Source organism: Malania oleifera, chromosome 4 (assembly GCF_029873635.1).
Source record: "Malania oleifera isolate guangnan ecotype guangnan chromosome 4, ASM2987363v1, whole genome shotgun sequence".
NCBI classification, from domain to species: domain Eukaryota; kingdom Viridiplantae; phylum Streptophyta; class Magnoliopsida; order Santalales; family Ximeniaceae; genus Malania; species Malania oleifera.
The window spans coordinates 89,353,283-89,377,374 of NC_080420.1; the positions used below are offsets into that span (position 1 = coordinate 89,353,283).

At 35.1% G+C, this 24,092-nt stretch overlaps 1 protein-coding gene across 1 annotated transcript; it reads left to right on the forward strand.

Moving 5' to 3' along the window:
- The first annotated feature begins 7,064 nt into the window (after positions 1–7,064).
- On the forward strand, positions 7,065–8,288 carry LOC131153295 (uncharacterized). Its single transcript, XM_058105505.1, has 2 exons — positions 7,065–7,487; positions 7,648–8,288. Exons 1-2 carry the CDS (start codon positions 7,395–7,397, stop codon positions 7,891–7,893), a joined length of 339 nt encoding a protein of 112 aa, XP_057961488.1. The 5' UTR covers positions 7,065–7,394; the 3' UTR covers positions 7,894–8,288.
- The last annotated feature ends 15,804 nt before the right edge of the window (positions 8,289–24,092 follow it).

A 24,092-nucleotide genomic window follows, 5' to 3' on the forward strand; every position in this document is an offset into this window, starting at 1 on the left:
AGTTTGCATTCTCTAAAGAAATTAAATTTTTATTCAATTAGGATTCAAAGAGTATGGTTCAATTAACCAAACCATGTGCAACCTTAGTTTGGTTAGCAATGACTCAAAATATATATGATCAATTTATTTAGTCATACTATGTAATTGTGCCATGTAGTTTATACTCTTTCTTTTTGGTTTAGTTTATTTTTTTAATTTTTGATAACTCTGGGACTTTAGCTACCATCGTGTCACTTTGGACACTATGGTGCAGTAGCAAACCCAGGGGGTGAAAGCCGCCTGCCCATTGACGTGCCCTTAGTTTAGTTTATTGTTGTCATGATTTTAGGGATGTGAAATTATTTTATTTATACAAACTTATAATCGAATCTTTTGTTTGAAAGTAGTGTTAGTACTAGTTATAATATTATTTTAAGAAATATGAATGTGATGATTAAATACAATACATGTATGGCATGACTATTGATTTATAGGATATTAACTAAGACACTAATGTGATACTCGTTTGGTACCCAATGTCTTGTCCTTATCCTTAATGACTTCCAATCAATCCCCTCTCTTATTTATTAAAAAAGTATATTAAATTTGAGTGACCTAATACATACTAACTCTTCTCTTGTTTTTAGTCCATTAGAGGCTTATTAGATCATCTCACATTTCATACCTTTTCTTGCCTTTTCCTAAGAATCAAATCCAAAGCATCTAATATAAAAGTTTTAAATTCTAACCTTGTATGGAGTTTGGACCATAAATTTGAATTTGTTTGAATTTAGATAAAATAATACGAAATAATTCAATATTCAAATCCAAAAAAGTCCAACTTCATGGCTAAAACTTCAAACTACCAAACACTACCTAATATTGGGATGTTTCTAGGAGATTTGGGCTTGTTTGGTTAAGGATCTGAAAACCAAAAACATGCATTTGAATTCTCATTTCTGAAATAGAAAGAAAGGATTATATTATCTTTATTTGTGCAATTGTACTCAGAATTACATTTGGTTAAGTGCGTTCAAAACTAAAAAATTGTGCTTGGTTAGGTAAATCCAAATTTACTTGAAATGCATAAAGCAACAAATATTGTTTTGATTTATCAAATTCAAAAATAGTGATATACCCAAAATCAATACTCATAAAGAAAAAAAGAGCTACAAATCCATCATAAAAACACCTTTATATAATTGACGTGGAAACTTTAATACATGTACATTCATGAGAGGGAGCCATTACAAGACTACAATAAAAACCCCCATATAAATGCCTATAAAACTTTATTACCCCCCCCCCCCAAATAAGCGTAATAATGCGCTTATCAATGCCGGATCAATGGAGGGTCAACCTCCACCACCATAAAAAGGGACTTGGAGAAGAGGTAAGACATCTCACTCATACTCACTCTTTCTACTATTTCAATTCAAAACCTCTCATTAGTCCCTTACGTAGGTATCAGAGTGATCCCTCCGGGTACACCTTGGCTTCTTCAAGCCATTCTTGCTTGATCTTTTTCAGGTTGTCGTGATCAAGGGATAATTCATGAAGGTCGTTTGATTTTCAGGTAGCAACAGTTGGTGCCATCTGTGGGAATTCTTTTAAGAGGTTTTTTGAATCCTTAATCATAGCTACATCACACAATTCAAAGGCAGAACCAACAATGGGTGACCAATCACCCCAATCCATGCATTATGCACCAAGTGACAATCCAATGTGACAAGAAGTGAATTCCTTGCAGTTCATAAAAGGATGGAGGACATGTTCACTATGATCCTGCAGTAGGAAAATGGATTATAAGGAACCCGCTCCTCATCCTAACCGAGTAGAACTCGATTCAAATGAAAAAAAAGTTGCAATTCCACTAGAAGCCACTGATAAGGCTTCTGATCCAACAAAGAAGTTGAAGGACGTGAATAGCATGGCCATTTATGAACAACGGTCACACAAATTAGAGGAAAAATTCAAAAAAAATGATCAATTGGAGAAAATGATGAAGGAAGTTCATAGCAAGCCTTCCACCAGGGAGTCCTCAGTTAAATCTCCGAATCCTTCTTTCACTAAAGAGGCAATGGATGTTTCCCTACCTAGTAAGTTAAAATGCCAAATATAAAAGGGTATGAAGACTTGTCCGATCCTGTTGGTCACTTGGACACCTTTAGAGTGTTGATGCAATTGCAAGGTGCACTGGATGCAATCATGTGCCGAGCATTTGTAGTCACTCTAAGAGGGAATGTCAAGGCATGCTATTGAACCTTGAAGCCTGGTTCCATTGGACCTTTTTCCAAAATGGAGCAGTAATTCGCTGGACACTTCATCAACAGTTGGAAGATAGCAAAAACTTTAGCTCGTCTGATGAGTTTTGTTCAAAGAGAAAAGGAAACATTAAAGAAATTCATGCATCATTTCGTCAACGAAACCTTGAAAATTTGAAACTTAGACCATGGAGTGGCAATAGAAGCCCTGAAAATGGCTCTCCAGCTAGGGGATTTCCTAAATTCACTAGCAAAGGAGCCCCCAATCAATATGGGAGAGCTGATGACATATGCCCAAAAATACATCAATCTAGAAGAAGTGATGACTACAAGAAGGAGCCGAACCGACTTGAAAAGAAAGGGTCCAATTGATGAGCACAACTCATGAGGCCTAAAGACTAGCTCAACACATGAGCATCGCTCATGAGGCCCAAAGACCAGCCTCCTTAATGAGCACAATTCATGAGGCAAAATAAAGAACGCGTTGCTAAGAAAAGTAACCCAATTGATGAGTAGAGCTCATAAGGCCCGAAGATCAGCTCGCTTGAGCTGTTAGAGTGCAACTTGGAGGACCAAAATGACTAGCATGCTTTTGATGAATAGGGTTCAAAGTTTGGAGGAAGTGATAAAAATTCACATAAGATGCATCTTAGATTAGTCCAACAATAGAAACAATTGTAATAATTCGAAAAAAAAAAATTAAAAAAAAATTAATTAAAATTACTAATCAATTAATTAGTTAAACATTATTAAATTAATGTATTCAATAAATAATTAAAAAGAAATAGTATGAAAAATTAATTAAGACTAATTAGTAATTAATTAATTAATTAATTAAACATTATTAAATTGAATTAATTTAGTTAATTAAAATGGTGGTTATATATATGTATATATATATATATATATATATAGATACATACATATATATATATATATAATATAATATAATATTATTATCATACATACTAAAGTAAAAAGAAAAAAAAAAAGGAAGCTAGAAGCTTCCTTCAGATTTCAAATTGAAATCCGAGTGATCCAAAGCAGAGAGTTGCGCCCCTCTCCCCTGAAATTTCTCCGTCCACTCCTCTGTCTCTGCTCTCTCTTTCTCTCTCTCTTCTTAATTTCTTGGCAAATATTCAACCAATCAGGAAGGAAGGTGTCATTGGATTTTAGCTTCGCCACCGACATTTCTACTGGAGCTGATTTGTTGTGAGGGCGGCATAGACACCATTCCTAGGGTAAGACAACTTTCCCCTAATTTCTCAATTTCTTATTAGATCTTCAATCAAATCGATGATCAGGTACCACCACAGGATCCTAGTTGTGATCGTCGTCATTTTGACATAAGTAAAGTTCTACTTTTGAGTTTTCTAGACCCCACTCCAAAGCGAGAGTGAGATTTAAAAATTTTGATAATTTGGCTATATTTAAGGGTATATTTATTTATTTAGAATTTATGGATTTAGGAAATATTAAAATAATATTTTATTGAAGATTAATTACATGGAGCTAGAATTTTTAATTTTAAGGTCCGATTGAGCGCCACAGGCATCTTTTTGGGGTCCCTGTTGGCGTAGTTCAAGAAACCAGGTAAGGGAAAAAATACATAATAAATCAGATTTTTTATGAATTTAATAGAAAATAAATTGTATTATATATACGTGTATATGTTTCGGTATGAGTTTAAAATGCCAATCATTTAAATTATATTTTTTCGAGTTTAGGGTGTTTATTAGATATATATATATATATATATATATATATATATATGCGAAAATGGACTGATGAAAGTGAAAAAATATTTTCTGGGTAATTATGTAAGGAATGAAAGGTATTTTCGGTATATAAACGTTAAATGTTGCTTGGTGTATTTTACAGGCAATGTATGAATTTTATTGTTATACTATGTGGTATGAGATTCTGTGCAAATATATGTTAAATGTATGAGATGCAGGTTAAGTAAGTAATGTATTGTGAATAAAACATGATATGAACTACGTTACTTGTGTGTGTTAATACAACCATGTAAACAGTTGAAAAATGTTGGGTAAACAGTTGAAAAATGTTGGGTAAAACAGCTGAAAGATATTGGGTAAAATAGTTGAAAGATGTTGGGTAAATGTGTAACAGCTGAAAAATGCTGGGTAAAACAGCTGAAAGATGCTGGGTAAATGTAAGACAGCTGAGAAATGTTGGGTAAAACAGCTAAAAGATGCTTGGTAAAACAGCTGAAAGATGCTGGGTATGAAATGAAATGAAATGAAAAGGGAAATGAATAAAATGTGAAATGTGAACAATGTAAAATAGGAAAGAGTCACGTAAAGTGAAATAAAATGAAAAGTAAAAGATGAAAACATGAACAGTTGAGAAATGCAAAAAAATGGCAAACAAAATAATGTATTATAGTATTAGCAGTATTTATGTTAGTAGAACATGTTACGTTTGGGCGAGGCAAACTCTTCGCCCAAGGGCTTGCTGAGAAAGACGAGTGCCCTGGTTGTATCAGGTGTAGCAGTAGGCTGTATAACGTGTTAGGGCAGAGGAAAACTACTTGTATGGGCGGGTAAATTTCCCTATTCTTGGGAGCCTTCGCCGATAAACTTTTGTATGAACTATGTGAGTACGAGATCAATTTATCACTTGAGGGCTTACTGAGTAAGGTAAGTGCCCTGGTATACTTTAGTTATGAGCTTTGGGTTGCCTAGATATCAAAGCAGAGAGGTGCTACTTATATGGGTGGGTAATCACTCCTATCCTTGGGTAATCTCGTGGGTTAAATCTTTTGCATGTGATTAGTTAGGATCAGAGAATGATTTCAGAAATTATGTTAACGATTTTCAAATGTTAAATTTTATGTTGTTATATAAACTCATGTTAGCCACACACTATTTTAATATATTGTTTCTTCCCTTACTGAGATGTGTCTCACCAGAATATGAATTTATCTTTTTTAGGATTTCCTCGAGATCGAGCTTAGAGAACTCGAGGTCTTATAACATTATTGGGAAATAGGAAAAGAAAATGATATATTTCTATGTTAATTTTGGGGAATGTAAATATTTATGTTTTATGTCTTTATGTTTTAAGGCTATTGAGTAAGGAATGATTGTGAAAATACTGAAATATTTTGGGAGTTATGTAGATTTATGAAAATGCAGGTGATAAATGATTTATTATGGATATTAGAATTAGTAAACTCTGGTATTATGTTATATGGAGATTATGTTTACGTTTTCCGTTACGTATATGTTGATTATGAATTATCAGGGATTTTATCACGTATAACGCGCCGAACCTAGGTTTAAGGGTTCGGGGTGTTACATTATACTGCTCGGATGAAACCGAATAGCAATGGGATATTGGTCTAAACAAACTAACCAGAGCAGCATGGTGATTTGAACTAAATCGTCCCGAGCAACATAAAAGGCTCGGGTGATGTAAAGTGCAATGACGAGTAGCTCAAATCGAGCTGATTCAAGAACCAAGGCGGCTCGAATGAAACTGAGCGATCACGAGCTGTCAGAATGGCTTGGATGAAGCCGAGTAGTCATGAGATGTCAAAGCGGCTCAGATGAAGTCGGGTGGTCACGAGATGCCAGAGTGGCTCGGATGAAGTCGAGTAGTCACAAGCTGTTAAAGCGGCTCAAAAGAAGCCAAGCAGTCACAAGCTGTCAAAGTGGCTCAGATGAAGCTGAGCGGCCACAAGCTATCAGAGCGGCTTGGATGAAGCTGAGCGGTCACGAGTAGAAGAAGGCGACTTAGACGAAACCGACCAAAAGGGGCATACGACTCAAACACCCAAGTGCCAACACTTTGGCTTGGATGGAGCCAAAACATGAAGAATTGGGCGGAAAAAAAAAATTCAAACGTCTAAAATAACTATCCTCAAGGATTCAAACTTTTGAAACTTGTTTCAAAAATTCGAAACTACTGGGGGGAACTGATATACCTGAAATCAATACTTATAAAGAGAAAAAGAGTTACGAATCCACCATAAAAACACTTCTATATAATTGATGTGAAAACTTTAATACTTATATATTCATGAGAGAGAACCGTTACATGACTACAATAAAAACCTCCACATAAATGCTCATAAAACTTTATAACCCCATAAGTGCAATAATGCACTTATCAATGTTGGATCAATTGAGGGTCAACCTCCACCACTGTAAAAAGGGTCTTGGAGAAGAGGTAAGATATCTCACTCATACTCACTATTTCTACTCTTACAATTCAAAACCTATCAATAGTCCCTTACTTTGGCATTAAAGTGATCTTCGAGATATACTCCGGATCCTTTAAGTCATTCTTACTTGATCTTTTCAGGTGGTCGTGATTAAGGGACGATTCATGAAGGTCGTTTGATTTTTAGATAGTAACAAATAATTTCTAATGTTTTTTGTATACTAATTTCGAATCATCTGGTCGTTTTGCTCAAGTATAATCTTAAGCAAAGTGGCAAGTCTTTTTTTTTTTTTTTTAAAAAAAATACAACTTTTGGTTTCCAGTAATTGAGGGGGGGGGGGGGGGGAAGAGGGAAAAAAACTTCCTTGTGGCCCTTTAAACCCTAGATCGATTTGAAATTACCATAATATCCAAACTTCCTACTACAATGCCAGGATTACCCTTCACTTGTAAATTTAGGCATAACATAATCCTTGATAGGACCCTTCGCATCTAAGACTTTGCTGCCAGCTTGTAATTGTGACAATAATAGAAAGCTCCATTGTAGCTTATCGCATCCCCATTGGTCCACCTCCCAAATAATGCCACGTGGCGATTGGCATAAAAGTCCACAAGAGCCGTGGCCCTAGTGCCAGCAACATAATGACGTTCACACGGCCAGAGCAAGGGCACCCTGCCCTTGCCAAGGCCACTGCGAAGTGCAAACCCCCCCTTCCCCCTCCCGAATCTCTGTTCCCACCAAATTCCAATTCCCTTCCCTAACTATGCACATACCCTTTCACAAAAACCCTTCTTGATTCAGGACAACCCAAGACCATTAAACCCCAGCCCTTTCCATTAATGACACACCAAATATCAACCAGCTTTCTCCACAAGAATACCAAAACGACTTTCGCTCCTTAATTCCTCTGCACCACTTCCACTTCCCATCACAAAATCAACACATCTGATTCCTAAAAAATGCCTTCTAATGGCTTCTCTCTGCTCTCTCTCTTCCTTCTCCTTCTCGTTGTCAAGTTAATCAACATCAATGAAGCAAGCTCTGTTACCCATGTGAGTCTCTCTCTCTCTCTCTCTCTCTCTCTCTCTCTGTGGGAAGTTGAAACCCATCTCTGATTCACAGATCCCAGAAGTTCTGTTGTCAAATTCATCAGAAATTTTTCAGAGTTTTCTTAAATTTTCATGGATTGAATGTTTGGTTTGTTGATTTGAGGTAAATGGGTCTGCGGACATGGTGCCATTGATCGAACCGGAGAAGTTGGAGAGGATGATGCTGAATGAAAGCAGGAGAAAGCTGGGGAGCTTCCAGATATGTGCTCTCTGCACTTGCTGTTCCTCTAAAGCTTACTGCGTGCCCACTCCCTGCTGCTACGCCATCAACTGCAACATACCCAACAGGCCCTTTGGCTTCTGTTCTTTCACTCCCAAGACCTGTAATTGCTTTGGATGCCATCTCTAAATCTCACTTCTCTCTCTCTCTCTCTATATATTATATTGCTTTCTCAAATTTGGGCATGCTGATTCTGTTGGGAGTGTGAAAGGGAAGAATATCTGCTCTGTTCTCTTTTTTTTTTTTTGTTTCTTTTTTGTTTTTATTATTATTTGGTCACTGCTACTTCCAGGTAAGCTTCTGCTATTTTCCACTGAGTCTGTCTTCTTATATCATTGTCACATTGTTTGGGGCTCGGATATTTTTGCTGGAGGTAGCAAGAACTTGCCTGGATAAAGCATTTTCCAATATTAGCTGTGTGGCAAAATTGCCATTCTTAAATCTTAATGGAACCAAATGGGTTTTATTGAACTCTGTAATGTATTTTTAATGTTCAGTGTTCAGTAGGGCTGCTGTGTTGTTCATGACTTGTATTGATATTTTTTCATTATTTTAATGCTGTGTGTTTAATTTTTTGTTTATAATATTGTGGAGAGATCAAGGCTGCAATTGATAGGATATTATTATTTGTTTCTTTGCCTGCTTAGTATTTATTTATATGCTGATTTCTTTATTAATTTAATCTGGTTATTATTTACTTTTTTAAACTTAATGATAAAGAGAAGATTATGTTTTCTTGCTGTATAGTTTATGCTTGTTCCCCTGAATTTGCCTTGATTTTCCATTCCATAATTAGGTTAAAGTAACCTAGGAGATTACAGAACTTTGTGGTGCCAGCCTAAGAACTAATGAAGACACACTTTACATATTTTTTGCACAATGCCTTTCCAAATCCCAACACAGTGAGAGACAGAGAGAGAGAATAGTTTTAATTGTTGGTGGAGAAAATAGGCATGTTATGAATGCCAATGGATGTAGGCAACCTACAACTAGTCAACTACTCTAAAGGTGGGTGGGGGTTGTAAAGTTTAATTAAACCTAGCTACTACTTTTTACACCAACAATGTCATCTATTAATGTATCACATTGTGACATGTTCTTTAGTTTTTTTTCCACAAATTGAAATTCCTAACAAAAATGCTAATCTTAAAAATATTATTGTATTTAATAAAAATGAAGATTGCGTCTTAAAATAAATTTGAATTCTTCCCAATTGATTCGTAAAAGGATTCAGTTTAGTTTTTAAATATATACTGTTAAAACTTGATATACATTGTTTGTCCACAACCTCATAGCTTGAACCTTTTTCTTATAGTAAAGTGGTAATCTAATCAGAGCTTTGGTTACCAGGAGGTCCTGGGTTCTAGTCATGTCGCTCGCGTTTATTCTGTGGTGTTATTTTTCATTTGTTTATCTTTCCACGTGCTGCCGTGGTGTTGCACTTGTGGGGGAGTGTTAAAGCTTGATATTCATTGTTGGCCCACAACCCAATAGCTTAACCTTTTAGAAAAAGTGGTAATCTAACATATACATGTATTTATTTTTGAATTTATATTTTTGTATGTTGTTGGTGGTCCATCTGGTATCTCCTCCTATTTCTATTTCCATCTTAAGTCATGTTTGGCTCGCACGGATGCAATGACATAGGAAAAGAATGGAATAAAAATTTAAAAAGAGAGCATGACGAAATCAAGAGATAAATTTGATTCCTTTGTGCTCAATTTCATTCCATTGTTATGTGCCAAATGCATGGATTAGCTAGAGTTTGAACCAAATGCAAAAAATTATTATTATTTGCAAAAAGGGTTTTTAGAAATGATTTTTTTTTTAAAATCATGTGAAGGAACTGCAACTTGTGAGCCCATTACAACTTGCAGGATATTGACATGGCAGCGATGCATACAACATTTGAAAGTGGTGTGTCTTGAGAAGAGTGAGTTTGGAATCTCATTGACCTGATTTGGATGATACTATGCAACAGCCCATGTGCTCTTGGGAAACAAGCAACTGCTTTCCAGCAAATGCTGGCCATTCTCATCATCCCCTTCACTTCTATTCTGTGCCACCATCCCTGCCAGCTTTGGCTGAATATACTGTTAGTTCTTTGCTGCACTGCACAGTGAATAAGCAGGGGTATTACAATGGTGGGCATGGGCTGCGGCTGAAAATTTTGAACGAGGCAGGTTTAAAACAAAGATCTGACAGTCGCAAATTGTTCTCAAGGCAGGCCTGTCGGTTGCATTGCTATGTTGTTATTTTCAAATGGGTTTCATTGGGAAGAAAACATGTTTGGAGCTTAGAAAATATCAGAGAAAAAGAAAACAAAAAATTCAAAGGAATAAGTAACATAAAAAACAGTTTGAAAATTTATCAAATTAATGAACAAATTTTTTTTCCTTTGCTAGATGGAAATGAAGCATGTTGTCATGGCAATTTATATATAGAAAAGTTTAGAAGAAAACCAAGCAAACAAATTAATGTCTAAAAAAAGAATACATGTTGGAAAATGATGTCTTTATTATCATGTTTTTTCAACTCTAGAGAATTAGAACCATAAAGACATGCAATCAAATTCACTTTTATTGATTTAGGTAACAGTGGGCATAGCTCTGTGTTCTTTATTGATTCTTCAATTTGATTTACATAGAAGTAATCTAACGAAGTTTTAGGCTTTCTTGTGAGCCATGTAACTTTGGAAAAAAATTTATCGTCTTCAATGGAGGGTCTAAGTGCTCGATATTGATCAAGTAATTCTCTCGTGTCCATTGGAAGAATATAGCACCAAGTTACGTGTTTGTTATCTTCTAGTGGTAAATTTCTTGATAGGGATTTGGTGCAAGAATGAAGCGACAAAACCCTAGCTCCGCTTAAATCTCCTTTCACTATATTAAAAGGGAGAATAGATGCTTCTATTAAGAAAGTGAAGAAATCACTCCCTTACATAGAATTGTGATGCATGTCATGGTCATAACCCTTATTGAATTTAATGGATTTTTTGTTTGGCATTAATTAATTTGTATCGACTTAAGTAATTTTGATCTTATCCTAGGATTAAGATGATTTGGGCTTAATTAATTTAATTATAAGATCATGGTCATATATGATTTTGACAAAGAAGATCGGAATAATTTTGACCTTTGACTTGTTTGCATATCTAACATTATAATAAAATTTTGATGCCTACAAATTGGCCCTAGTTCAAAATGTGTTCCTAGGTTGTTTGCATACCATAAGGTTGAGACTTACATTTTTATTTTCAATTGTTGAATTTTGCATGTCATGGCATTTCGTGACATTGCATAAAATGGTTCTTTTTGCATGTTGCTTTTTTTTTTTTTATGCATTATTTATATATGATGTTCTACATTTTAACAAAAAAGTGCATTACAAATTTTATGATAATTTGTTTGGCCTCAAGAAGCTAACGCATCTTCCCTCGATATAGTTGGGGCCACTTAGCATTGTTCTGTTGCGCAAGATCTGACAATTGCCAAAAATCAACAAGAGATTATACAACATTTTTTGTAAGGGCCCTAAAATTTCAGAGTTTTTTCTCGTTTTATTATTAAAATAAAATAAAATATTAAATAATACTCTAATTGAGAAAAAATTTCTCAAACTGATGCTCATGTAATCTCACAGTTTGGTGCTGTGAGATTTAAAGTTTTAGTGAGTGGGAAGGTGACGCATGGTAGAGCAAATCTTGCAGGACCAAACTGTGAGATTTGTTGCGTAAAAAATCGTGAGTTGACGCGTGGCAAATCTTGCAAGTTGGTCCTGCGAGATTTGCTTCGTCCATTCTTCTGCCCCTTTCTCCTTCAATTTTTTTCGTGTTGTAGAGCAGCCAACCCCAGCGCAGCAGAGAGCAGAGACCAGACGCTTTGCAGGTTACCGTTGCTAAACGTTGCTGGGTTACCGTTGTTGCTCGTGAACGTTGTTGCCAGTGCAGCGTTGAGGAGGAAGCTTATAAAAGGGGGAGATGGGGTAAGGTCTTTAAAACCCTAAGCTCATTATTTTTTGAATTGAAAATACGTATTCTTTGATTGGTTGATTTGTTAGTGTGACTCATAAGATCATTGGTGTGTGTATTATTTAGTCCGTATTACTTTCAATTCGTTGATTGAAGGTTTTTATTTGAAACGCCCAAATTTGAGGTATGTATTTTAATTTTGTTCAGTTTTCCATTTAATTTTTCTATTGCAATATTTATTATAAGTGTATTGGAAATTTAAAAATATATATTCAACAATCATGAGATGATATATTGATAATTTTAGATCCAATGCATATAGTTCAACAATCATGAGATGATATATTGATAATTTTAGATCCAATAATTAATAGATGATTTTTTTCTTAATTTTAAAATTGAATTATATTGCATCAATAATTAATATGTTATAATATATGATTAGTTTCTAATATATTTTACACTTAAATTAAAAATATTTTTAATTAAAATTTTAATTGATAATTATGTTCTTATTATTTTAACTAACATTAAAATGTTTTTATTAAACAATAATAATAAATAAATTATTTTGTAATAAAAAATAATTTTATTCTTGATGTATATATATAACATGTGATTGTCATATTTGTTTGTATTAAAATAATAAATTTATTTTATTTTATGTTAATTTACATTAATAATATTACTCATATTTTTTCACACACACACACACACACACACACACACGCTCACATATATATATATATATATATACATATATATATATATATATATACATATATATACATTTTTAGATTTATAAAATTCACTAAAATTTATTTTATTTATGAAACCGACCCTGCTTATGAACAATGCCAAAAATATATTTTTATTTTTTTAAAAAATTACACTTTAAAAATTTGAAAAAAATTGATTTTGGAAAAGCACTTTTTGTAAATAATAAGTCGTATGAACACTTTTTTTAAGTGTTCCCAAATTAAAGCTTAACGGTTTTGGGCAGCGAACATGCATGCATGCATATAATTAAAGGACAGTGTTGTTAAAACTTTAACATATAATCATTGAAATAAATTCATTAAAAATGATCATAGATCACTTCCATTAATATTATTTTTTTAAGAAAACAATCAAGACCATTTCATTAATATTTAATACTAGGAAAAGGACCAAATTCTTACAAGAACTTCTCAAAACAACATACTGTAGGAATTACATTTCCAATGGATTTTTGTTTCTTGAATAGCTAGTTTTTTACGTATCAAGATTATTGATACTTAGGTGATAAAGTGAAGGGGTGAAAATTATTTATTTAGTTTAGAGCTTTCATTTAAAAATTAAAAATCAAGCAACTCATGTTGAATATAACTTATTTAATTCTTAATCCAACAAAAAATTAATAATAAATTTGAGTGACATATTGATCCAAATGCCTTTTACATGACTGATGCAGTGATGTGAATTGCATGTTGGTAGATATTATAGGTTCTCGCATGCTCAGACTATGTTATTACATTACTTGCAAACGTTTTAGGGTCATGGTAAAAATGAGAAAATGTTCAAATTACAGATGGCATGCTGCCGAAATTTTAGTAGGACTTTTCCATAAAAGTATTAAATGCATGCAAATTGTTGTGAAACATTTAGGGAAGATTGCATGCTCATGAATGTAGTGAAATTAATTCTTGGTTACTATTGATTTAGCATATCACTTATACATACAATTGTTGTTTTGCGTAAGTCTTTTTTCTTTCCCGAGCGTCAATCTAAATGGCAGGAAGTTCAAGCAGTACTCCAGTGACGGTATTATTGTACATAGGGGGGAGCATTATAACCGGACCAACTGGTGTTAGTTATAGTATTCCGTCAATTCGACCAATTCGAATTGACCATAGGTGTAAATTAACTAAATTGTATACGAAGGTATATAAGTATTTGCATATTAATCCAAATCTATATGCATTGCGGGTAACCGCAAGATACCCTATGCAAGGGCATCATGATACTGTCCTCTATGAGGCTATTCTCATAACTGAAGATTACAGTCTACGCATTGTGTTGGACGCACACAATGTAGGCACGACATATTTAACTGTGCAGTTATATGTCGAAACTATTCCTTACATGGGTGTCGCCGCGGATGGGCAGACGGTAACGTCTGTTGAGCATATGGTTGAAGTGGAGGAAGAAGATATTGAATCATACACGAGTGCGGATGTTGGTGGGATCCCTGTTGTGGATTTGAACGAATGTCCGGGATCGTCGCACAAACCGCAGACGTTCGAAAGACCTATTCTTGGCATGGAGGATCATGAAATTTGCAAAGAAGTTCCAGCAAAACGTCCAGGATCGTTGTTTGCTATTGCGAACAACGCATTAGATGATGGGATGAACATCACGAATGATGTTCACTTACAAGATGTTACACATACGAGCTGGAAACTGGTGAAGGGACGAACGAGTTCCCCGATGTTGTCTACCCACCCCCTGTGAAATGAATGATGCCACGTACAACGCTGAGTTCATGGACGAACCTCCTATGTATGGTGTAATTGATGTAGATGCTGCAGATTTGTCACGTGATGAGGGGCTTCCTATACAGGTAACTCATTGGGATGAATCGTCTGAATTGAGTAAGGGAATGTTATTCGGGTCGAAAGATCAGTTGATAGCGGCAGTTGATATAACTAGCGGTGTAAGACAAAGAAGAAAAAGACTTTGTCTACAAACACATGTTTTTGTATCAATGCAATGTTTTTTCACCTAAATTTTTCATTAAAAAAATTTTTTAACAAAATTAACTTTTTGTAGAAAATTCCTAAAAAAAAAAAAATTCTATGGTTGATTTATAGGTTCTAGGGTTTTCTATTTGACCAATAAAAAAAAAAAGGGATTTCGATGCACAAAGTTCCCGAGAATGTGGGGTTCAGGGAAGGGGTATACCACAATGGGTCTATAATATGCATCCTTACCTTGCATTTTTGCAATATAAGAAATAAAAAATCATGAATGAAAGGTTCTTTTGGTATATAAAGAGTTGATGTTGCTATGTTTTCTTTCTTTCTTATTTTAGTAAGATTAGAATCTTGTGATTTAGGAAACTTGTATTTTGACTTTATATAGTAATCCCTTTTATATTATGACAACTTGATATAAATTTTAGTTTCCTTATTTTAGATACTTTAAAATGCATATAAATTATAAAAACTAATAAATAAAAAATACAATAAAACTGTTTGTTGTTGTGCATAAAACATTATCCTTCTTCCTCAAAAGAGTTTAATGTTATTTATCTTGAGTTACTCAATTTGATGAAATTTAGGATTTAGGTTAATGGAAGTTTCCTTTTTTAATTATTGCGATTTTCTTATTTAGCTATATTAATATTTAGTAATTGATTTTAGTTTCCTTATGTCTCTTTACTCCATATTCCTTGTTGCTTAGGTTAGCATTGAACTTAGATCTTGCTGACCTTGTTTTCATTATTATACTTTCTTTAACTAGTCTGGTCGCTTTATCAACAAATGATTTTTTAAAAATAATTTGAGCAGTCTGATAACATTCTTTCAAGATTCTTGTGGTGAGAGAAGCCCTGTAAGTCTGACGAGATACGTATGATCATAGGATGGAATGATATTTAAAGAAAGGTAAGCTAAGCAAATGACAAAAAAAAAAAAAATCAAATTTTTTTCTTGTTTAATGTTTGAACATCCCAAATTTATCATGGTAATTTTTCAAAGGATGGATGTGTAAGGGGTGCTAGTAGGGGTGTACAAAAATTACCAAAAAACCAAAAATCGGACCAAAATTGAACCGAAACCATAAACGGTTCGGTTTTTCGATTTTCAGTTTTGGTTGCAGTTTCCAAAAATAAAAATGTTCGGTTTCAGTTTTTTTTTGAAATTGAACCGAAAAAAACCGAAAAACCGATTTATATAAGATATATATATGGCTAGTAAAAATATAGCATGCAATATAGTCATATAGCCACTATAGAAAATAAAAATGTTCAATAAATTTTTAAGAACTTTATGAAAAATAAAGATTATTTTTGTTAAAAGTGCCTCACAGATATTATTTTGTTAAAATTATGAGTCCCTATAAAAAACTAAAATACTCAATAAATTTTCAACAACTTCATGAAAAATAAAAGTTTTTTTTTTTTGTAAAAAACTAAAATCGAAATCGAACCGGCACATTTTCGGTTTTCAATTAAAGCATAATTTCAGTGGTTCGGAAATCCCAAACCGAAAATTTTGGTTCGGTTTTCGGTTCTGGCCAAAACCGAACCGCACCGAACTGTGTACAATCCTAGGTGCTAATACCTTCCTCTAGTACAATCATACGCCTGAACTTTTCTTGAATATGTAGATTATAAACTACTGATTCCTTAGACTCTAGGTGACCAACTAATTGATAGTAATGTGGTGAACTTAACCATACGTAGACAAGGTTAGTCGCAACTTCGTACAATTATTAATTAGCAAAATAAAAATCAATAATCACATTTGAATTGCCATCCCCATCGAGGCATCAGATCTCTAGTCTACATGCGTTGAAAACATTGACCAGGAATATACATTTTGCATCACCAAGGCAAAGGAGAATTTTGACTTGCTATTGTAAGATGATCAAATAAAGTTAGTTGAAGTGCACATCACCCCACCCCTCTCCCAAAAAACAAAAAAAAAAAACAAAAAAAAAAACAAAATAGCTACATTAAGATTTACTGAGTAGGTCATAATTCCTAGAGCCACACCATAGCTAAATATTTGGTATTTACGAATTAAATAAGGGAAGGATCAAGTTCCTACAAAAGAACAAAGGAACCTTGAAGAGGAATGAGGACCCATTCCCAAAGGTAATAAATGTTACCCAATGACTTTCCCTAAATGAAAACCCTTAGGTGGTGGAGTGGCCCAACAAAGCTAGAGGACTAATTAGCCCACTAAGAGATTGCAATTGAAGGAAACAATTAGGTTGAGTCAAAATAATGGATTTTAAGATGGATTCAGCAGACAAGGCGCATTCCTAAAATAAGGTAATAAGGTATCATAGGGCGCATCATCAAAACAAGGTGTTCTAGAAGAAGGCACAGACTTAAGCCCATATATGTTGGCCTACTTTGCAAGTTGGACCAAGTAGGACAAAGAAACTAGTTGATTGTCATTTTTTACCCTACAAGACACAAGTTAAGTTGAAAGCATGAAAAGTTAAGGTAAAATGAAAAAAAGGAAGAAAAGTTAGTTAAGTCAGTTGACCGACCACTTTGCACAGTCGACCAGCCCCTTTCCGACCAAATTTAGCTTGGCGCTCTAATAAGCAGTTGACCAGCTTCTTTAAGTCATCAATCAACTCCAAAATATTCAAAAAATTTGAGTTTGTTGTGAAAAACCCCCCAAATATGCACAACGGAATGTATATTTATATGTAAAGGATCAAACACACACTACAGTAATCTAATGGTGAATATACAGAACAATCCCCAACCACAGCAAGTAAAATAAAACAATAACAATCACATAGACATAGAGAATTACGTGGTTCGGCAATACCTACATCCATGAGAGCAAATGGCAATGATTCACTATTTTCTTCTGTAAATTACAAGAGTAACACAAGAACCCTCTTAATTCTCTCTACAATCATCCACCAACACTTAACTCACCATATACAACATATGCTATGTATATATTGAAGGGACTTGTGGAATAGCCCTAAGATCCTGCTGTAGTGCATACAGATAAAAAAAAATCTGATCATGCAAACCCTAATTACGTGATTAGGATTATACTTGCGAGATATGTCTGGTTTGATCCTGAATCTGCAAGTACAAAAACGAGCTCTTGAAGATGACCAAGAATCTTCTACTGTATTCCTTGAACACACCTTACTCCTAAGAGAGTGGACTCGTAAGCGACTGTTAGGGTTTTCTTCTCTCATGAAAAATGTCTGCCTCTATGAGAGTTTGCTCGTCTCACCCTAACTGCTGAATGGAGCGTGTGTATATAGGCTAAAGCAGGGACCACTGGGCAAATATGGCTAGGGTTTCCCACGTGATGAAGAATTCCTAATCTGACTCGAATTCATCCTTAATTACATTAATTATAATTTATACCACTAAAGAATTATAATTGCACTCCCTGTCATATTCGAAATTAAATTTCGAGCTCTTATTATTAAATGCTTATTTATCTCCCCACGTAAAGATTACAGATACCTGTCTATTAAATTAAATTACTGACAATTTAATTAATTAACATATTAATTCCCTGAGACCTTCCACTTAACTTATTTGATGTGTCGGATTCAAAATCCACCTGCAGGGTTTGACACAATCAAAACTTATAAGTTTCCTCAAGAGGGTATCATCAATCTCGATACTGGGATGTGGATTCCATCAATAATTCATGTTCACCATACACATAATGTCATCTCCCAACTCACTGAGTTTTTTGACCCATAAAGAATCTCACTCTTCTATGAATCAAAGTAATCAACACTATATGCACATGTCCAATAATCATATCAAGATTAAAAGCATAAGCATTCATAATAACCATGAGGTATTAATTGTTTTATATAGTCAGTATAAAAACAATTACCCCAAGACAATCATGTTCAATACACACAAAGTATACTAGTACAAGGAGTTGGAACTGTACCATTCTCAATAGTCAAGACAGACCTATTAAAACCTTGTGCTACAGTCCTACAAATGGTGTGTCCAATTTCATTTAAGACTATGAACAATAAACTTATAATCTATAAGAACTGATGATCTAATCTTTTGTGTATAGAATAAAATACACACATGCATAATCAGTAAATAAATAATTCCAGACAAACATTGCTCACAAAGATTCTCATTAAAATGGAATAACTGAAGTTATTAATAAATACTAAAACTGATTACATAAAGCATGTCTTTTAGTATAAATCCCTAACATATATAAGCCTCCTCAGAGATTTCTCCTTGAAACTCAGCCATATTAACATCCATATATTCAAAATTCAAAATCCGCGTCGGGTGTCCTAAGCCAAACCGTTGACTGTTTGGGCCAAATAGTCGACTGTTTCAGCCAAATATTCTACTATTTCCCTGCTGCTCCTTAGCACATGTGATTTTCCACTATGTCTTCTTCCTTGTTTATGCAATCCATCAAGTATATGAGCCACAAAAACACAAAAATCTCCACCTTGGCGAGTATACACTCCTTAAGAGAACATGAAAACATAGCTTGCTACTCCACCTTGAACTAGGGAAGTTAGGTTGGGACCGTCTCCTATCTAGCAACTAGAGATAAACACCAAGTCCAAGAAACACCGCTTGAACTTGCCAATGGTAGTTTTAGCTTCTATCATCAACCCCAATATAGTTGTAGATGCAATACCCTGAGACTGCGCCCTAGGCTTCCAATAGGGTCTTCTCACAACAATAAACAGAAACGCTGCTGCAAACCTTCTATCACCAAAACCCCTACATAGTCTTCAATAAATCTCACAACTAACGATCCACTATGTTGCCTACCAAAACACCCCATTGCACAATCATAAGGAACCTTTGACATATACCAAACATCACAACCCATCCTTAGGTACCGAGTGGTAGACATTTCACATCGATTCTCCACAACCCCCCCCCCCCCCGAGACAGCAAACGAAGTCTCCCTACAGTTCCATCCATAAAGCCACCTTGAGATAACACCAATCTCCCTGTAGCTCTGTCCATGCGAATCAAAAACTCAAGACCCATCTTGACCATACCCAACACGTTCATGTCAAAAACTTTGAACAGACTTCCCAACTGATAAGCCTCAATCAAAGTATTCCTAGCCAATAACATTTCATTCACACATAGAAAATACTACATCCTATCACCCTCTTCCACACTATAAGCCTCACCAACTCTCACACCTAGTTCATATGCAATACTTCCATTGCCTCCACTATAACACTTATCCTTCTATTTTTCCCTTTGTTGTGCCCGACAACTTGAAAAATAGTAGGAACCTTACTGCTGGTAGTAATGAATGCATAAAAATCTAGAATACCAAATTTATACCTGAGTGGTGGTCTGATAGTGCACATGGGCCCACCGTGATCCTGCTGGTCTCCCGAGCTGAAACTCTCTGCAATATGAATAACGTCATCTCTGCCCTGAGTCTGTAGCTCCTCCTACATCACATGCCCATCCATACTGTGATTTTGTTGATCTGAGATAGAACTCACATTTCTTTCTTGAGTATCTAACTCCACCTGAATTACATGTTTGCTGCTACCGCAGTTTTCAAGCATTTGGTTCTCTTCCTTTACTTAAGTACGTTGTCCTATGACTTTATCACCAAAAACCATGTCCTCGATCACCCTTTTGTTTGCCACAGGATCACGCAAGTTGTACCCACCTTTCTTATACCCCAGAAAGATGTACTGTCCGGAGATAACACCAAGCCTAGATCCTCCATTACTAGAATAGTGCAGCAGTGGACATCCACTCACACCCGAGTAGTCTACCGCAAAACCTGCCCACAATTCACCAGCAATGCTCCCATCTAGCGATACCTTTGGCAATCGGTCACATGAGAAAAGCATCATACTCACTGACTTTACCAAGAAGTACCATGCAAGCCCTACATATAACTTGCCCTACTCACAAAAATTCTTGAACAAAACTAGCGTACTCAGTCCTAATATCTGACTTGAGGATCTCTCTCCCGGTCTGGTACTCAACCTCAACCATAAGTTTAACCTAGTAAACATATCAACATCAGGCTTGTGCCACATGAGATAAACCAAGACCTTTCTTGATACACCCACAAAAAACATATGTCTGCCCCATGATGCTATCCTTATCGATCCCAAAAGATTTGAATACATGTAGTCACACATATGCCTTAACCGCATATGCCATAGATTATCTGACTCAGATTCTATAGCTGCAGCTCCACCCACAACTGTAACACCCTGTAGTGCATAGATATTTCTCGTTACCTTTTCTCCTTTCATCACTATCAAGTCACCTTCACAACCTTTCATTTCCCCACTTTCAGACTTGTAAATGTATCCATTACAGTCTAAAATTCCCAATGATATAACATTCTTCCTTAGACCTAGTACATGTCTTACATCACATATGGTTCTCAGAACACCATCATACATTTTGATTTTGATATTTCCAATACCAAGTATTTTGTATAAAATATCATTTCCCATCAAAACACAACCAGTATTAACTGACATGTAGGTGTTGAATCATTTTCTATTTGCTCTCATATGATTAGAGCATCCGGTGTCTAGGATCCAAGAATCATCCATAAGGCACTCTGAACCCGATGAAACACATAGCATATCACCATCACTACTTTTCGAGTGTCCTTCCACTACATTTACAGATCTTGACAGACCCTACTGATTTTCAGCATTCCCATTCTTCCTCTTTGGACATTTCGATCTTATGTGCCCAATTGAACTGCACCTAAAACACTTCACATCCTTCTTCTTTCTAAACTTTAATCTATTCCGAGACTTATGTCTGCCATGTTCTTGGTTACTTTTCACCACAAGCCCTTCACGATGTGAAACATCTTCGTTGGCCATTTTTCTTCGATGAAAATGGAGCAATGTGCTTGTCACCTCTTCCAAATTCAGGCTTTTCTTGCCCCATGTAAGAGTGGTAACCAAGTTCTCATAAGTTTGAGACACACATAGGAAATTTAATAGCATCAGTGCCTTGTCTTCCTCCTGGAACTTTACATCAACATGCACCAAGTCACTCAAAATCTGTTTGAAAGTGTTGATATGCTGGTTCAGATTCGAACCCTCCACCATCTTAAGCCAAGACATCCTTTTCTTAAGAAAGATTTTGTTCGATAAAGACTTAGACATATACTGGCTTTCCAGTTTACGTAAAACTACTGCCGGAGAATCCTCATCCATGACATGATACAACACGTCATCAACCAAACCCAAATGGATGGTTGATACTACTTTTGCCTCCAATTCATTCTATGTTGATTCATCCATACCTTTCGGTTGAATTCCATACAATGTCTTCACCATCCCTTACTGCACCAAAAGATCCTTCACCCTTCTCTACCACAAACCGAAATTCCCAGTTCCATCAAACTTGACAATGTCAAATATCACAAATGAAGATGTAGAGACCATTAGAACAAAGCTCTAATACCAAATTTTTGTGAAAAAACCCCAAATATGCACAGCGGAATGTATATTTATATGTAAATGATCAAACACACACTGCAGTAATCCAATGGTGAATATACAAAACATTCATAACCACAACAAGTAAATTAAAGCAATAACAATCACAAAGACACATAGAATTACGTCGTTCGACAATGCCTACATCCACGGGAGTGAACGGCAAGGATTCACTATCTTCTTGTGTAAATTACAAAAGTAATACAAGAACCCCCTCAATTCTCTCTACAACCATCAACCAACACTTAAATCACCATATACAACTTATACTATGTATATATAAGCCTCCTCGGAGGTTTCCCCCCTGAAATCCAACCATATTAATGTCCAAATATTTAAAATTCAAAATCTGTGTTGGGTATCTCGAACCAAACCGTCGACTGTTTGGGACAAATAGTCGACTGTTTCAGCCAAATAGTTGATTGTTTCACCTAAATAATCGATTATTTTATAGAGAATGTAAATTGTCTGAATTTTGGAGCCAAATAGTTGACTATTTCAGCAAAATAGTCGATTGTTTCCCTGCTGCTCCTCAGCACATGTGATTTTCCACTATGTCTTCTTCCCTATTCATGCAATCCTTTAAGTGTCCGTACAATTTTTTAAAAAAAATAAATAAATACTCACTCGTCAACCATAACATTCATAAATCGGCCACGTCATCAATACTATTATCATTCGTACGACCCGACCCACATTGGGTACTGGGTAAAAAGTCATTTTATTTATAAAACCTAACAGTGGAAGAGAGTGTATTTATAAGATTCAAAATACAATACCTAGAGTATCTATATACACATATATACATCATTATCACAAACTCAAAAACTACTCAACACTAAGGGAATTACACCTCCCCTAGTCCAAAAACTCACCCTGTGTGTCAGGGTCTCAGCTCCCAATGGTCACAGAGCTCTATCGCCTGGCCCATCTCTGTCCCCTGAAAAACTTAGATAATTTGGGTGAGACACATCTAAGTAAGAAGGAATAAATTATTTACAGTGTATGGCCATATGAATACAATTATGATACATTTTACTTTTCAAATCATTATTTCACCTAAGAAAATATACTAGCAAATATATTTTCATAGTCATATAGATATACAACACAAGCTTTTATAAGCTTTAAAATCATTTCTCAAATTCAATGATTTCCAACACATAATTATCCGTGAAGTTCCTGAGAATAGGGAAGATTATCCGCCCATATAGGTAGCTTCCTTCTACTCTAACACGTTATGCAGTCAGATATGGTCACATTTGATACCTATCAGGGCACTCACCTTACTCAATAAGCCCTCAAGCGGAGAGTTTCACTTCGCCTTAATTATATATGTCATTAACTCACATAGTTCATTTCTCATATTTAACATTCTTTATTTCTCAATTTACATTCTTTCTTTCATTTCTCATTTTAGCCAATTTTATCATTCTTTCACTTTCCATTTTCATTTTACTTTTCGGATCATAAGTATCCTTGGTATCAAATACCAACATCGCATCTGTAACTCATGGTCACCCTAAGGATCTTTCTATCCACACCATGCTTCCCCCCATGGTCAAGGTTGTGCATCCCGAAGGCTGGATCTAACAGCGGTTGACTGACCTTGTTAGATCAAATATCATATCACATATCGTGTCTGTAGTACGACTGACCGGCTTATAACCCTGATCCGAACTCAGGGGGCCCACAACCCTACAAAATGGCACAATCGACTATCACGCCATACACTCCAAGAGTCCGTGTGGTTGCACTAACACCACTAGCAATGGTACCGTGCTCAATATCATAACCATCTATCAGGGTTCACTACCACATACCTGCATTCATTATGCGGTATTGACATTTCATCAATCATATTCCAGTATATCACAATTCAATTCAATATAAATAATCTCATTTTCTGTGCACATTTCATCATCTCGTAATATCATATATCATATTTCACGTATTTTTCCCAAAATACTTATATCAATAATTTGTACAAACTCTTTTCTCATGCAAATAATTTCGACTCACATATAAATATCACATTTCATTATTTTTCACTAATCACATCAATCATTCTCATTTTAATATTTTCTCATAAAATACCCATCGCTATATTTCACATTTTTCAACACATGTCATGTGC

Excerpts from the sequence above, each read along its gene's own strand:
- LOC131153295 (XM_058105505.1), top strand. The coding sequence starts at position 7,395 with ATGCCTTCTAATGGCTTCTCTCTGCTCTCTCTCTTCCTTCTCCTTCTC. Across the intron at positions 7,488-7,647 it reads AAGCAAGCTCTGTTACCCAT|GTAAATGGGTCTGCGGACAT; the intron begins GTGAGTCTCTCT and ends TGTTGATTTGAG.